General features: G+C 40.9%; 1 protein-coding gene across 1 annotated transcript in view; it reads left to right on the top strand.

Moving 5' to 3' along the window:
* Positions 1–15,279, top strand: part of FGD3 (FYVE, RhoGEF and PH domain containing 3) — a gene marked incomplete at its 5' end in the record, with an annotated part of 88,605 nt that overhangs the window by 38,063 nt on the left and 35,263 nt on the right. Inside the window, 3 exons of the mRNA XM_083869431.1 lie at positions 8,727–8,897; positions 12,043–12,211; positions 13,286–13,883. Of these exons, the coding sequence (XP_083725557.1) occupies positions 8,727–8,897; positions 12,043–12,211; positions 13,286–13,883 (938 nt within the window). The remainder of the gene's footprint in view (positions 1–8,726; positions 8,898–12,042; positions 12,212–13,285; positions 13,884–15,279) is intronic.

Genomic DNA, 15,279 nt, shown 5'->3' with positions numbered 1-15,279 from the left:
GAATAAATCTTTTCAGGTTTTCACAGTAATGGATTGCTCTGGTGTTGCAGTGCCTGTGTTAAAGTAACACGGATGTGAGGTTGCAGGTGTATTATTACCCTGAAATAGTTCTTTGATTTGCACAATCAGTGTAATTATAAATTAGGACTCTTTCATCATAATGAAAAACCTTTTACTTGTCAGGGGAAAAAGAAAAAAGCAAACTGTGCTCATCTAAGAGGAAAGTCTCAGGAATACTGAATAAAAATTCAGCCTGCATCCTTTCATCGTGATCCGGTGTGTGCATCTTAGAGGTCCTATAGACATCTGACATCAGTGAGGGCTCTCAGGCTGTCAGGCAAAATGATAGCTTCAGCTTTGGGAAATCCGTGGTGAAAATGCATTTATAGTTGCAGCTACACACTGCACCTCATGCTCCGCTGCCTTTGGCTGATCTCGGAGGACGCTGTAGAGGGATCAGTTTTGTATGGGGTGTTCCCATACAAAACTCTTCTCGGAGACCAGGAGTTGGGTAAGCATCCCCGTGTTGTGGAGGATGCAGCCAGACTAAAACTGGAGACCAGGGCTAAACTGAGTTAATAACCATAAACATGAGATGCAAAGTGAGTTTGAATTGGGGAGAGGCAAGAGGAGGAAAAGGTATTTTAAAATGCTGCTGCTGTGCTGAAGGACCCCACAGTGGTGATGTGTGCTTGTCCTGTGAGTCAGAGAAATACCCTTGCTTCTGCTCACCTGGCTGGAATGAGAACAATGAGGGTAAAATGATGATGAGAAATACTTCCTTAGAGAGAGTTCTAGTCTGTTTCAAGTGCTTACTTTGTTTTTTGCTCTGCATGTTATCTGCCCAATACTCAATCCTGAACTCAGGAAAAAATTAGGGAGAAAGGCCCATTATCTTCCATCTTCACTGAATGCTTTTGCAAAAAAAACAAAGCAAAGCAAAATACGGTCTTACGAATTAATGAATTCTGGGTTTCATGTTAATTGTAATGAAATAGATGAATGAAAACCAATTCTTCTTTCCTCTTCTAAAGTAGTCACTTGCAACAACTTAAGATGGACTTTGATATCTGGATCTTGGCATCTGCACCTTGGCCAATGCAGGAATTAAGTCTTGAAATCTACTGCTGAAGTCAAACAAGTTGCTTTGCGTTTCATCACGCAAAAGTAGGACAAGACTTGTATGCACCCAAGAAATGAGTCTGACTGTTCATCCCTTCTTGCCTCCCTTTCTCTAGCAGAGGAACTGCATTTGACAGCCCGTGTGATGGCTGAATCTCCTGATGTGTGCTGTGAGCAGTGTTCTGACAGGACTTTTGTCTCCTGCAATGTCAGGCTGGCTGACACCTACCCCAGACTCCTTCTCCTTTACTTTGTCACTCTTTATGCCTCAGTCTTTTTATGTAATCTAACCTGCTTTTCTTACTAGATGGAATAGTCTCAGGGGTTTTTCTCTTCTACCTTTGATCTTGTGTCACAGAAAGTTACTGTGGTGATTATTTTAGCCTAATTAAACCATGCCGTCTAGGGGGAAAAGTCAGCTAAATGCTTCCTCCAGAAGAATGAGATTTTCACAGCCTCTTTGTTATACTTTGTTAGGCCATAAAAGTTTGTAACTGCCTTCCATGTATGGGGATTTGATGTTCAGTGTCCCCTAACGTCTGTTCTCTGTATATCAACATGAAGAGCAGGCCAAATGTAAATATTGAGAAGACTGGCTAAATGGAGGTATTTGCTTACCAGTGGACAGTCTGCAGCCCCAGGCAGAGAAGTTAAACATGTTTTTTCAAATTCGAAATCTGTTTCCTGTCTGCCTTGTGGGAATGTCATTGGAGGCTTGAAATCATAATGCCAAGGTTTGGGACCAAATGTGTAAAGATATGCCCAAATTCTGAGATATGATAGAAATGCCAGTGCAAAAGTTACTTGTGGGCACCTGTGTCCAAGTCAGCTGAGAGATGAAACCTAAGGCCAGACTGATTCTTTCCAAAGGGATACAAATATAAGCAAAATAAGAAAGGATAACTTTGGTACAACTTTGTCACAGAACAGCATGAAAGAACTTGAGAGTTGCCACTTAGGTGAGTGTCACTCTCTTCTCCCAAGTGGCAAGTGACAGGACAAGAGGAAACAGCCTCAAGTTGTGCCAGGGGAGGTTTAGGTTGGATATTAGGGAAAATTTCCTCACTGAAAAGGTGGTCAAGCCCAGCACAGGCTTCCCAGGACTGTAGTGGACTGTTCAAAAAGTAGAAGTGTTGAAAAATGTTCAAAAATATGTGGAGGTGATACTTGGGGAACATGGTTTAGTGGTGAACATGCAAGTAGTGGTGGGGGGATTGATGGTTCAACCTGGTGATCTTAGAGATCTTTTCCAATCTTAACCATTCTATGATCCTGTGATACTGTGGAGAAGTACACAACATTGATATTGGTTCAGGACATTGTGTAGTTCATTGACACATTCAGCAGCAGTGCAGACACAGATCTAGAAATTATAATATTTACATTAAACCACGTGAGAGAACACATCTAACTACTTTAAAAAAATCTCCCAAGCCCCCCAGGATCCATCAGTCCTGATCTATACTCCAGCAGAGTTTAAATTATAATAATTTAGAAGTTTATTAGCAAAGAAATAATTACATGTGGAGTTTTCCACTCTTAGGACTTGCATCCATCAAGTGCATTGATAACAGTGATGCACAGCAAGGAGCTGCTTCCCCACAGTCCCTCCTTCTCTGCAGGAGATGATGAGGCTGGACTTGTCCCTGGAGTGCTGGTTGGATGAGCTGGGTGCCTTCTTACAGAGAGGTTTCAGTACAACCCTGTCATTTGGGGCTGGCTCCTGTGGCTGAGGGGAGGCTGGGGCTGTGCACCAGACGCCGTGTCCTCAGAGGGCTCCATTAAAACACAGTAAAACAAAAGACCTTTTTTTAAAACTTTGTACCAATAACCCCAGGAGCTGAAGGTAAGTGCTTGCTAACTGCAGTACCACATCCTGTTTCATACAGGAAAGAAAAATATTTTTGTTTCGGGGCTTTATTGTGCCTGTTGTTAGTCCTGGAGAATATATTCCGTGGTGCTTTACTTTGTTTTCTTTCTCATTTTCCTTTTGAGTGAATTTGTTCTGTCCAGTGTATGGCTTTTCTGGTTGTTGCCTCCACTCCTCAGGCCCCCTTGGAACTGCCAGGGTTAGAATCTTGTCTTTCTTCCCATTCAGCTGATGTGCTTTACCCTTCACTCAGTTTTGGCCAGAATTTCCTTGGCAGTCTGCTACAAAATAAAATGAGAAATACTGCTTTTCTTCTTTACTAGGGAAAGGCAACCTTCCATACAGATAATGATAGATTTTGGTTGTTTTTTCCTGGAAAGGATTTTAAATCTTCCTCTGTTAGTGGTAAGTTGAGTTGATCCTATATTACATCTCAAGAGATGTTATCATTGCCACTTTGGTGGAAATGATGGGGCATATCGGACTGGCCTTGTAAGGATCCTTGCTTTGTGTTGCCTGTGGGGGATGTGACCAGCTGTACTCAAGGCAACATAAAATGCCTAAAAGTAGAAGTGAGTGTCTACTTGATTTTTTGTCTCCTTTTTTTTCCTTGCCCTAGTGTAAAGTTGTATGTAATGACTTTCTAGCAGCAGGATTTCTGAGATGTGCTTTTATTTTCTTTTTGTATTGCCTTTTCTTTACCTTGTCATTGGGTAAGTATGACGATTTTGTCAGGAATTTGGTTTATACATTTGTGTTAAGTAGTGCTGCAATAAAGAATTAGGTGTTGAAACTCCTCATTTCTGTCACTCAGAAATCTCCTGGCCATTGTAATTATATAAATGTAAAGTAAACACTTAAGAATCACTTTTATAGCCAATTTTCAATAGCAGTTTGCCAGGTAACCTATGTCTGAGGAAAAAGCCCTAGTGCCCAAGCTGTCCCTGCAATGGTGGGGAACCAGGAAGCCTGTACTGACACTGCATTCCTGCAGAACTAACAGTGCCAGCAGTATTTCTGGCTGGACAAATGTGGGTCTGGAGTGTGAAGTTTTTTAATTTACGTGCTGGATAGAAATGAGGACTGTGCTGTAGTACCCTGTCTGGAGATCATTGAGTGGGACAACGAGTGTGCTTTGTTGTTGTGAGGAGCGGGCTGATGTGTGTCTGTTGAAAAGCTAATTCTTTAATGAAAGTATACGAGATTAAATGAGTAATTAAAATTTGGTAATGGTTTCTTTAAAGCAGTTGTGGAGAAATCCCTGTCTGCAGGATCAGGTGTGAAATGTCTCAGAGGGAGAAGAGTATTGGAAAAGCTTTTCACATGTACCTGGATTTGGCGCTGTTCTGGACAGGGCAAGAAAAACAAGATTGCAATGACAGATACAGGGACTGAACTGAAATGAGTGTGTAAAAGAGGTTTTTACTCATTTTATGTAAAAACCTGTTCACGAAGAAGAGAAGTCAGAGCTGAAAACTCCTTTTTCCAGAACACACTTGTTGTTATTCAAGTGATGAGAGATGTAAGGTGAGTGCCAGCGCCGGTAAAGCAATCTTTATTTGGATTAGCTTGCAGGAATGTACCTTAGGAGAATCTAATGAGAATAAAGGTGTGGTATTTTGATGCAGATTTATGGAAGATACAGTGACAATGATGTTTAGTAGTGAACTTGAGATGCTATGAAACATCTGTTAGAGAAAAAACATTCTCACCTAAGGCAGTTAAAATTAGTCAGAATAGGATAAAAGTACACCAAATCCCAAGTACTAGCATTATAGGTCTAGGGAAACTATTGGTCCTTATTGTGCTTTACTTGCACAAATTTGTTAATTTTAATGATGTGATTCTTTCTGTGAAAAACTCTCTTTTTGTATCTGTATTTCTGTGGTGGTATGAGGTGAACTGAATATACCAAATTTCTGGCAGCCCTGCTCAGACTGAGTGAATTGGCAGGGTTGTCAGCATTGTGTTTTTTGTGAGAACCCAAAGCAGCAGCCCCTCTGTGGCTCCTCAGAGATGGAGTCTGCCCTGAAATGCAGCATCCATTCAAAAATTTTGGATTTTGCTTCATCCTTTATCATTTCCCATGGAGATTCTGATGGGAGAGCAGGATAGGAAGAAGAAGCTTTGAACATTTTCAATACATTTGATGTAAATCTTTTAGCAAGCTCCACCCCATGCTGGTAGAAGTGCATTTATTGTTACTTTTGTGGCTCCTCATTATTGCCACTTTTTGTGGTCCCTCATTTACCTTCTCAAACTGTGAAGCAGACTGAGTTTGTGTGCTGAGAGCTCTCTTTTTGTTGGTTTCCTTGACACGTTACTGCTGTTACTGACTGTTCCTGCAGTAATGTCAACCTATATCTAAGCAAAAATCTCTATAAAAATATGAAGGAGGCTTACAGGAGTTAGAGAGGGACTTCTGACGAGGGTATGTAGTGGTAGAACAAGGGGGAATGGCTTCAAACTAAATGAGCTTAGATTTGGGTTGGATGTTAGGAAGAAATTCTTCTCTGTGAGGTTGGTGAAGTCCTGGCACAAATTGCCCAGAGAAGGTTTGGCTGTTCCACCCCCAGAAGTGTCCAAGGCCAGGTTGGATGGGACTCTGAGTAACCCTGTCTGGTGGAAGGGAGTTGGAACAAGATGGTTTTTGTTTAAGGTGCCTTCCATTCTAAACCATTCTGAGAATCTATGATTCCATGATCTAGCTTTCTCTTCTCTGTTTCAGAAGATTCAGGCTTCTAAACCATCCACATCCTTTGTATTTCCTTTCAGATGGTTTGAAACTCAAACCCAGCAGTAATCTCCTGTGACTTGTGCTTAGCACAGCTCCTCCAGGGGCATTTGCCACGTTTATATGCTTTGACTCACCAACCGCAGTGGTGGTCGGAAGTGAGCTGGGGGAGGTCAGTTCCTGTGAGCATGGCATTTAACCCATGAAATGAAAGCTGCAGCATGAGCCGTTCTTCTTCTCTTTGGCTGTCCTACAGCTTAAGCAAGTAAGAAAAATGTGTGAGTCTCTGCTCAAGCACAAGTAAGTGATATGCCTCTCTCTTGGTAGGGAATTGCAGTCCATGCCAGATTCTTGCTTGCTTTGGAACATAATGTTTGCATCTGTTTCTGAAAGCTTATGGCAGTAACTTTACTGTCACTCTTTTTGCCGAATTTGATGTTTTGGAATGCCACAAAAATGTAAGGTGGTTGTTGTCAGTGTCATTGAGTTGGGGTCTAGAGCAGGGCTGTACAGCCCCCGCGCACACTGCCGTACACCCCTGCCAAGGTCTCAGCTGGGCCATTGACAGGAGGAAGAGGTGAGCTTTAAATGGTTTTGAGGAAAATGCTGGAGTTAGTAAAGCAGCATAAGAGGAAGAATTTATGTGTGAATGTATAAAATAAAGGTCAAAACACCCTACTTAGCAGTACTGTAAGTAGCTTACAAGAGTTTTTAGCCTAGACAAAAAGGGTATCTGGTGGTGCCACACGTATGAAACCAATGAAGGAACCACTAGTTTTTGTTTTCAGTAAAAAAAGATAAATCGTCTCACAGCAGTGAATCCCAGGAGGAAAAAAAACAGGAATTGGGTTTTTATTCCATTTGAAACTTCACAAAACGGTATCAACAGAGTAGTCCTTTTTTTGTGGCAGTGGTTGAAGAAGAATGGGTAATGCTTAGGGTAACTGGCACTTTATCCCAAGTCAGCATGGAGTAGCTGGGCTCAGCTTAGGATGTCGAGTTTGGGATCTCGTAGGAGTGTGGTGCCTGAGGGCAGGAGGGGCTGTGGCTCTCTTCCTCCAGCTGCTGTGGGGCACTGTGGATACGTCTGACATCTACCAGGACTTTGGTGCTTTGCCAGAGCTGAAACTGGTGCTGTGCTTGTGTCATCAGGCAGCACAGCGCAGGTTAGAGGGGTCTTCTCATATTTTCTAGACCTGTGGTAGCTGGAGAAATTTGTCCACTGAGGAATTGGATCACTGAAGCAATTTTTAAGAAAATACAATATTGCTAGATTGTATTCCAGTCACACTCTGGTGAATACCTGCTGAAACACTGGCCTCTGTTTTCTGCACACTGCCCTTTTAACTTTCTTGAACTCAGGCTTTTCTCTTGTGCACTGTTTTAATTTCTGGCTGTGTTGAGCTACTGTTCATGAGGAAGAAATCCTAGTCCTTCCCCTTAAAAGCTGGCCTGTGGCAGCACTGCTGCTGTCACAGGGAGCTTGTGGTACCCAGAGCCAAGCCGTCAGCATAAATTCTATCTGTGATGGTGTGTTTGCAGTAATCTATTAATCTGCTCTAATAATCTTCTCTATTTTCACTGCATTTTTCTCTTAAATGAAATTATATTTGAATAGAATCTAGCACTTATAATTTCCTGGTTTTAATAGCTGGTCTCAAATCTGCTGAGAAGAAGATTTTTTTGTGGTAGAAATGCTAATGAAGCTCCAACCAGCCAGAACATGGGGAATTCAGGGATTGTATATTTGGGTGGCAGAGATCAGTAATTAGATTTGTGCCATCTGAATCTATTTTTGACAACAAAATCTGCAGTCTGCATGGCTCAGACTCCAGGGGCTTAATTCAAAAGGTCACATCCTGATTTAATACCGTTAATATAAATCCAAGATAATTTAGTTGATGTGAATGGGAGTGCTTTTCATTTCAGGTTTTTGATCTTAATAAGGATCTGTCTGAAAGCAGATTGTATTTTTGAAGCTAAAGCATGTTGTTGAAGACATCACAGAAAGGCAAAGACTGTTTTTCACCTTTAGGTGTCTCCTTTCTATGTGATGCAGGCCACCTTCCACTCTGGTGAGGTTCTGGTAAATTCAGCTAGTCCATTTCGAAACAGTGGTAGGGAAAGAATGTTTGTCATGTTTTCTTTGCCCTTTTTTAGTGCATTTATATTCAAATTTCTAAATTTGATGTGTTTTTCATTTCTGAGTACTGCCAGAACCCTCTGTGTTTGTATGCAGCAACTTTAAACCACGTTCCTTTTTAAACTCTTTTTTAACCTTCTCATAGCACACTAGAAAAGCTGACGTGAAGGTTTTAGGTAGGCTTGCCACAAGTCTAAAAAAACTCCAAATCAGATACTTCAGGGTCTATTATCGTTTGTTTTGTGAGTCTTCACAGAAGTGAATCAAGAATGTAAAACTGAAGACCAACGATTGTATTTATCACTTCTTTTTCTGTGTTGCCCCTGGATCGTATCTTAATGGCATCTTCTAAATTGGAGCCTTTTACAGGCATGTTAATATTTTATATAGGAAGGAGTAATAAATAGGGATAAAATGCAACTTGAGTGATTAAATCTGAAGAAATGGCACCACGTGGAATGTATTTCTGAATCATCCTCATAGAGTTGTATTTTATCAAGTAACATAGCATTATATGCTGTAGCACTTGTATTTCTGTTTGGAGAAATTCTTTTGAAATGGTTTTTAACTTCTATATTTGCTTTTTTATTTTCTTTGTCTGTGGTAAAGAAGTAAACAATTAATTAAAGACAGGATTGCTGAAATTCTGCCTGTCTTATCAGTCAGGCAGTTTAATAGGATTATTAAGGCTGGGTATATTGGTTGTAATAACTTGTGAGTGAATGGCTCACCCCTCTCCTTTCCCCCTTCTCTTCCTGAGGAACTTGGGTGCGTGATGTACTTCCAGAAGTAGCACAAATTTTCTTCAGGATCGGTAGAACAAAAGAAATACTGACTTCTTTCCTTCCTTCCCTCAGGTTGCCCTTGTTCTCCTTTTCAAATCAAGTGTCACATTGACTCCAGTCCCGTGTTGGAAGCATGTGGGGAGCTGCAGCACATCAGCTCAGCACAATGTCTCCATCAGGCTGGAAGGAAGCCCAAAACCAAAACTGCACTGGCCAAAATGCATCCTCTACAGAAACCCCAAGGCAAGTGACTTTGTCCTTCAAGAAAGTGTACAAGCTTCTATTGCACAGGAAGTACAGTATTTTGAAATTACTGTTTCAAGTTGAGTCACAGCAAAACAGTTACTTTTACATTGTAATGTATAGCTGGTAAGATTTTATTATCTTCATTTTCCAATGTTAGAGAAGCCTCAAGAAGAAATTGATTCAGCAATAACCAATTACTTAACTTCCCACTTTCTGTTTCTTGTCCTGTTGTTATACCTCATGCAGCTGTGAAGTGTAAGTTGAATTTAACAATATTGTCTATATTTTTGATAAATATTTTTAGAAGCATTTTATGTATACTAATATCTTATTGTTAAAAACTGGTCTGTTTTCCATTTATTGTAAGATCTGTGTATGGCAACAGGAAATGCCTAAATGGAACAAAAATATTTTGAAAATATGAAGTAGAAGCTAAAACAATCATCTGTGGGCTGTGGTACTTCCGCAGAATTGCCAGCTAATAGTTAAATAGGTGGCAATCTCAAAGTATGATGGAAGAGAAGTCAGGAAGAAGCATGTTCCAGCTGGTCTCCAGCTGTTCTTCTGTTCTCCCCAGGCTTCTGAATTCTACAAAAAAAGACTGCAGGAAACTTTTGAAAGAGTATAAATTGTTTTCGTGATTCTTCACGACATGTGGTGTCTCTTTGTAATGCCAATTTGCCAAGAGCCCAACTCTCACCACCCAATGCTTTGTAGAATTGATTGCACTTATGTATGTAATGGGTGCTTGCGTCAAGGGAATGGGGGAGTGCAAAAAGCATGGAGCTCGAGATGTGTTAGGAACAAAGGAAGCTTAGCCTCAAGAAGATACTAAGTTCATAAACCAAAATATTTAGAAGATATGGATCCACGTGATAGATGATCATTGTCATCTGAAAAAGATATTTTGATGCTGTATGCTCTGAGCCATTGCACCACCACCCCCTCCCAATTAAATATCTATACAAAAGCAATTCAGCCTTAAACAACAACAAAGAAAGCATTGTATTTTCTATGTGTGTATTTCAGAAAGTTGGAGGGACCCTAGTTAGTGTGAATCAAAGCCATGAGTGGCTTGTAAAACCTTCAGGAGAAAAAGGAATGAGGAGATGCCTTTCTAGCACGTGGCTTCAGCCTTCAGGCAGCACCTGAAAATGCTTTGTAATGCTGGTATCCTCCATGTAGCAAACTTCTAGTTTTAATTAGAGCCAGAGTCACAGTTTGGGTGGAAAGGAACTTAAGAGCTCACCTTGTTCCATCCCCTGCTATGGGCAGGGATGCTTTCCACTAGACCAGGTTGCTCCAAGCCCCATCCAACCTGGCTTGGACACTTCCAGGAATAGAGAAGTCACAGCTTCTTTGGGCAACCTCTGCCAGGGCTTCACCACCCTCGTGGGGAAGAATTAATTCCTAGTATCCCATCTAACCCTGCCCTCAGTCAGGAAGCCATTCTGTCTTGTCCTGGCTTTCCAGGCTCTTGTCCAGAGCCCCTCTCCAGCTCACTTGGAGCCCCTTTAGGTGCTGGAAGGGGCTCTAAGCTCTTCCCCAGGCTGAATACCCTGCCAGCTCTCCGCCCATTTCCAGAGCAGAGGGGCTCTAGCCCTTGCAGCACCTCTGAGACCTCCTCTGGGTTTGTTGCAACAGGTCAACATTGTTCTTTAACACCATTATTTTAGGATAGGAATTTCAGATGGTTTTGGAGAATGGGCAGATCAATCCTCTTAAAGCTCAGATATTTAGAAAATTTGATTTTATTCTTTCATGCTGAAAGAAACTCATTAATGTAGGAAGTTTAAAATCTGACCTATACTCAGAACTCCAAAATACATTAACAGCTCTTCATCACTGACCTTGGACGCTGTCTGGCTATGGCAGCTGCCCATCCGCGGAGCAGGGCAGACATCTGGGCTGATGTGAATCTTAGAACAGATGCAGAGCCTTCTGCAAGGAAAGGACAATTGGAATTGACTTTTTGGGTGCATATGCCTCTGTTTATCCTCCTAAAACAAGTAACCCTGGAATTACATTTGGAACAGTTGTTAAATCAAGCCCCATCGTAGTGCTGGTCACATGTGCCAAATGGATGATCAGAGTTGGAAATGGTTGGAAAGGACTCTCCTCAAAAATGTTTTTTAATACAGCATGTAGTTAGAATTTCCTCATTTAAAGTGTTAACTCCTTGGATAGTCTAGATTGGAGGGCACACTTAACAGGGTGCATCTCAGGATGCAGTGTGTGTTTTGGGAACAATCCGACAGCCAGTTTTCCTGACTTCCAGTGTCAGTTCTCCCTATGGGAGTTGCTTTCCCTATATGAAACCATGACAACATGGGAATCTGTTGCCATGAGTTACTGCTTGTGTATGATAAACCGTTTACTGCACAATCAATGGAAGATCTGAATAATTTTTTTTTAATGATGTTACATTTTAATGCTATTTTTAAAAAATACTGTGTTGAACTTAGTAACTTGGCCTCCTTGTGAGTCCTGAAGTGGAATGCGAGTGTTCTTACAATACTTGTTTTATTTATACCATATGCAATTCAATGTAGAACCAAAAGAGGAAGGAAATTTTTGAATACTACTACAGCACAGAAGAGAGGGGGGAGGGAGAATGAGAGGAAGAAAAGACATTATGTTCAGCCCATGGCATTTTGGACCAAGCAAACACAAGGCACTGAAATCCATGCTGGGATTGGGTTTTGGTGGTTTATTTTGGGATGTGGTTCATCTCTCTGCTTTTTTTTTCCCAATATAAGAGATTCAATGGGGTGCCAGAATTTTGAGAAGTCATAGAAGGGGAAGTTCATTAGTGTGATTGAGGTGGCAAACAGGCTTGCAAACTGAAGCATAAGCTGTGCATCCTGTTTTGTAATGAGGAAGCAGCGCAGTGCTGCAAGCTGCTTGGTTTGTTTAGCACGACTAAGCCAGCGGTAGAAACACAAAATGGAAGCCTGTCATTTTTCTTTAGCAGCTTGCTTTGGTGTAAGCAATACTTCAGGACTGCACCTGAAGTCCTGTTTATAAAGAATGAGGAAAGAATGCATACCTCTCGGTCTGGATTTTGTTCCCAGTTTAGGATAAAGAAATTTATCCTAAAGAAGAGATTTATCCTCATGTTTTTTTCCTTCTTTTTCATTAGTACCTCCTAAGCCTGTCTATCTCAAGCCTGGGCAGGAAAGAATTCCTCCTGCACCATCTCGGCCTTTGCCAGCTGATCCCAAGTCATCAAGGAGCTTAGCACCTGGAGAGGAAGAAATACCAATATCAGCAGGAGTCAACACGCTCATTGAGAAATTTGAAAGTATTAGGTAAATATGGCTTTGTGAGATCTGCTCTCCTCTCCCTTTTCTGCATTTTTAACTTAAAATATAATAGTAGAAAACATTAACTGTAATGATCACATGGAAAAGTCCTCTTGGGATGTTTTCTACTGGAAGTGCAAAACTTCACTGAGGACAAAGTATCTTTTTAATAAAAGCTGTGAATTTTATTTTGTAACACAGTTATGCTTAAGGAGCTTAAGACCTGCTGAATTTGGTAAAATTCTAACAGAGGCAAGTAGCCTGCAGTCTGCTTTTAGTAAGTTGGCTTGATGTGGGAATTGCATCATAGGAACTTGATGGTTATGATATGAAATAATTGAGTTTTCTCTCTATGATATAATAAACATCAGATCCTGCTTCTTGGAGGCAGGGAAGGGTATAGAGTACTGTGAAACGTCATGTAAAACAGCAGCTTTGTATATGAAACTTTGTATATGAAAGACACCAAATTAGATAAAACATATGTATTTTGCTGTAAACCCAGCTCATTTTACACACACACAGGGAAATCTTTCCCTGAAGAACAAATCTACCTGATGGAGCTAAGTGATGGGGTTTTTTTCACAAAGAGGGAGATGGAGACTGGCACCATAATGTGCCTTGGAGTGAACCTGATGTCTTTCAAAAAGGAAAAGTAGTGCCTTCTCATGCTTCAGTACATCCTCTCTGGCAGAAAATATCTTGCCACAAAGGCTTGGTTCTATTGAAGAATGAGAGTTCCTGTTTAAATGAGCCCAGAACCAATTGCTTCTCTTTAAAGGCAATTCCTTCTTCTCCAAACCCTCGAACCAGGCTGTTCTTCAAGGTGACATGGAAAGCACTAAAGGCCCACTATTCTGGTGGTGCCATTTCAGTAGAATGTAGGGGTGATGTTTTTTCACTGGATGTTGTTGGGTTATCATTATTATTGCAATGTGCACACTCTTGCCTTCTGGGATTGTCAGAAGGCAAGAAGTGCAAAAAAACCCAAATTGAATCAAATGACAATCAGACCCTCTCTTTCAGGCCACTTGTAAAACCAGTGTTAATATGACTGTGGTGCTTTCTTTTCACCCACAGACAGCCTGTACATATTCTTCAAAGAAACCAGCTAAATTTATCTCTTAAGATGGAACCTGGCCTGGACTCATCCAAGCAGACGAGCTTGTGTTATTGTGACACCCCAGCTTCCAGTGGCTCTTCCACAAATGACAAAACTGAACTGGATGAAGCTGAGCCTAATGTACTGTGCAGCACGGATCTACCTAACACAGACATAATGAAAATTAAAGAGCTGAGCATAGGTGATAACAAAAACCATGAAGACTGTACTGATGTGACTGTGAGTAAAGAGCCTCAAGAAGAGCTTGGCAATAAAGACTCAACTGCAGAACTGAATGGGAGTGGTAAAATTCCCAACAGAGACAGTGGCATTGACAGTCCTTCTTGTAGTGTGGCTGGGGAAACATTCCCCAGTGAAGAAGGGGCAGAGCAGAAGAAGCCCAGCATGGCTGGGAACCCAGGAGAGATGGAACCTGACAGAAAGGGCCTCAAAACTTCCTCTGTGGAACAGAAGAGAGACTCCACGCAGGATGAGGATAGTGACATTGATGAAGGAAGCAGTGAGGAGCAGGAGATAGCAGAAGTGCCAAAGTTAGACTATTTGGATGTAAACAAGGTAAGGGAGTTTGTTGCTGTTGAGTGCTCAGAAACCAGTTCCTGACACTGGCAAGAGGTCTCTTGCATCGCTTTCATACACTGTTTGCATTATTTGTTTGGTTGGTTTTTCATCAAAGGATCATGATAGTCAGTATCATTTCCTGCATTATGCAGGTCGTAACTTGTTCCTGACCTAGATAGTTTTTTAGAAAGGTTCCCAGCTTGCTTTAAAAGGTTACATATGAGAGAATCCATCACAGCCAGAGGTAAGCTGTTAAAATTCAAATACTTTTGTAGATAAGACTCTCACCTTGTTTTTGTTGTTTGGGTTTCTCTAGTTTCAGCTTGTTAGAGCATGTTGTTTTCCATGGAGCTTTGTGTTATTCAGAGAATTAATTGGATAGTGCATCTTGCAGGGTCAGGACATTGTGTCTGAATAGAATGGGCAGGATCAGAATCCTGTCTCACACAAAATTTAGAATGGTTTTTTTACAGAAACATGTGCTTTTGTTGGTGTGACCATTTCTTGGGTGCAAAGAAGTTTTAATGGTGGTTTTGTCAAATTACTCCTCAGGAAACTGTAGCTGGAAAAGAGATTTTTCTTTGATTCCAGACTAGTGTAGTCCAGGCTGTTGCGTATTTGCAGCAGCTATGTAAGATTAATGACAGATTCCTTTGATTATTAGCTTATCAAGACAGATATTTTTAGAAATAGTGCTGTTAAAAGGGATTAGATTTTTCCAGAAAACCGAAACAGAATATTCCAAAATATCTGCAAAATGTTCCACTTCTTGCACTTTTTGTTTGGTGGCTCTTTTGGTTTGTTTTTGGGGATGTTTGAGTTTGTTAGTTTCTTTTCCCCCCAAGCCATGATAACAGTAGCGTTAATATATGGGATTTTTGTGTTTTTCAGCCAATGATCTGTAGGTAGTGAAGTGCAGTGTTCTTAGGTTAAGTGTCCATATAGTAGAAAATAAGGATGAAAAAACACAGTTATGGAGGTTGTAATTCTCTGGAGCTCACCTGGTGAATTTATGAGAAAGGTATCTCTAGAAGAAAACTCACTTGTTTTGATTTTTTTGTATTACACTTCTTCCTGAGGTGCATTTATGTGATGCATTGCAGGTTTTCTCTTGCACAAAATGAAGTTAGAAGAATGGGACTGCCTCACATTTAATTTATCTACAATTTAATTTAAAATGTTATGCCCATTGAAAGGCAAATATGTTGCAAATTTGTCTGAAAAACGTGCCTGTCTCTGCCTAGCAGAGAGAGCAACTGGAGATAGTCACTCTGTAAAACTGAGCTCAAGCTGAGTCTATTCAGCCCTTGTTTGGTATTTAGGCAGATGTCAGCAAGTTTTCTTGAAATATAAACTGAATTGCAGATGGTGAAGGTCAGGAGGTTAAAAAGCG

This window comes from Zosterops lateralis, assembly GCF_965231275.1.
Source record: "Zosterops lateralis genome assembly, chromosome: 11".
Classification (NCBI taxonomy): Eukaryota; Metazoa; Chordata; class Aves; order Passeriformes; family Zosteropidae; genus Zosterops; species Zosterops lateralis.
This window is presented reverse-complemented; position numbering and strand designations above follow the sequence as displayed.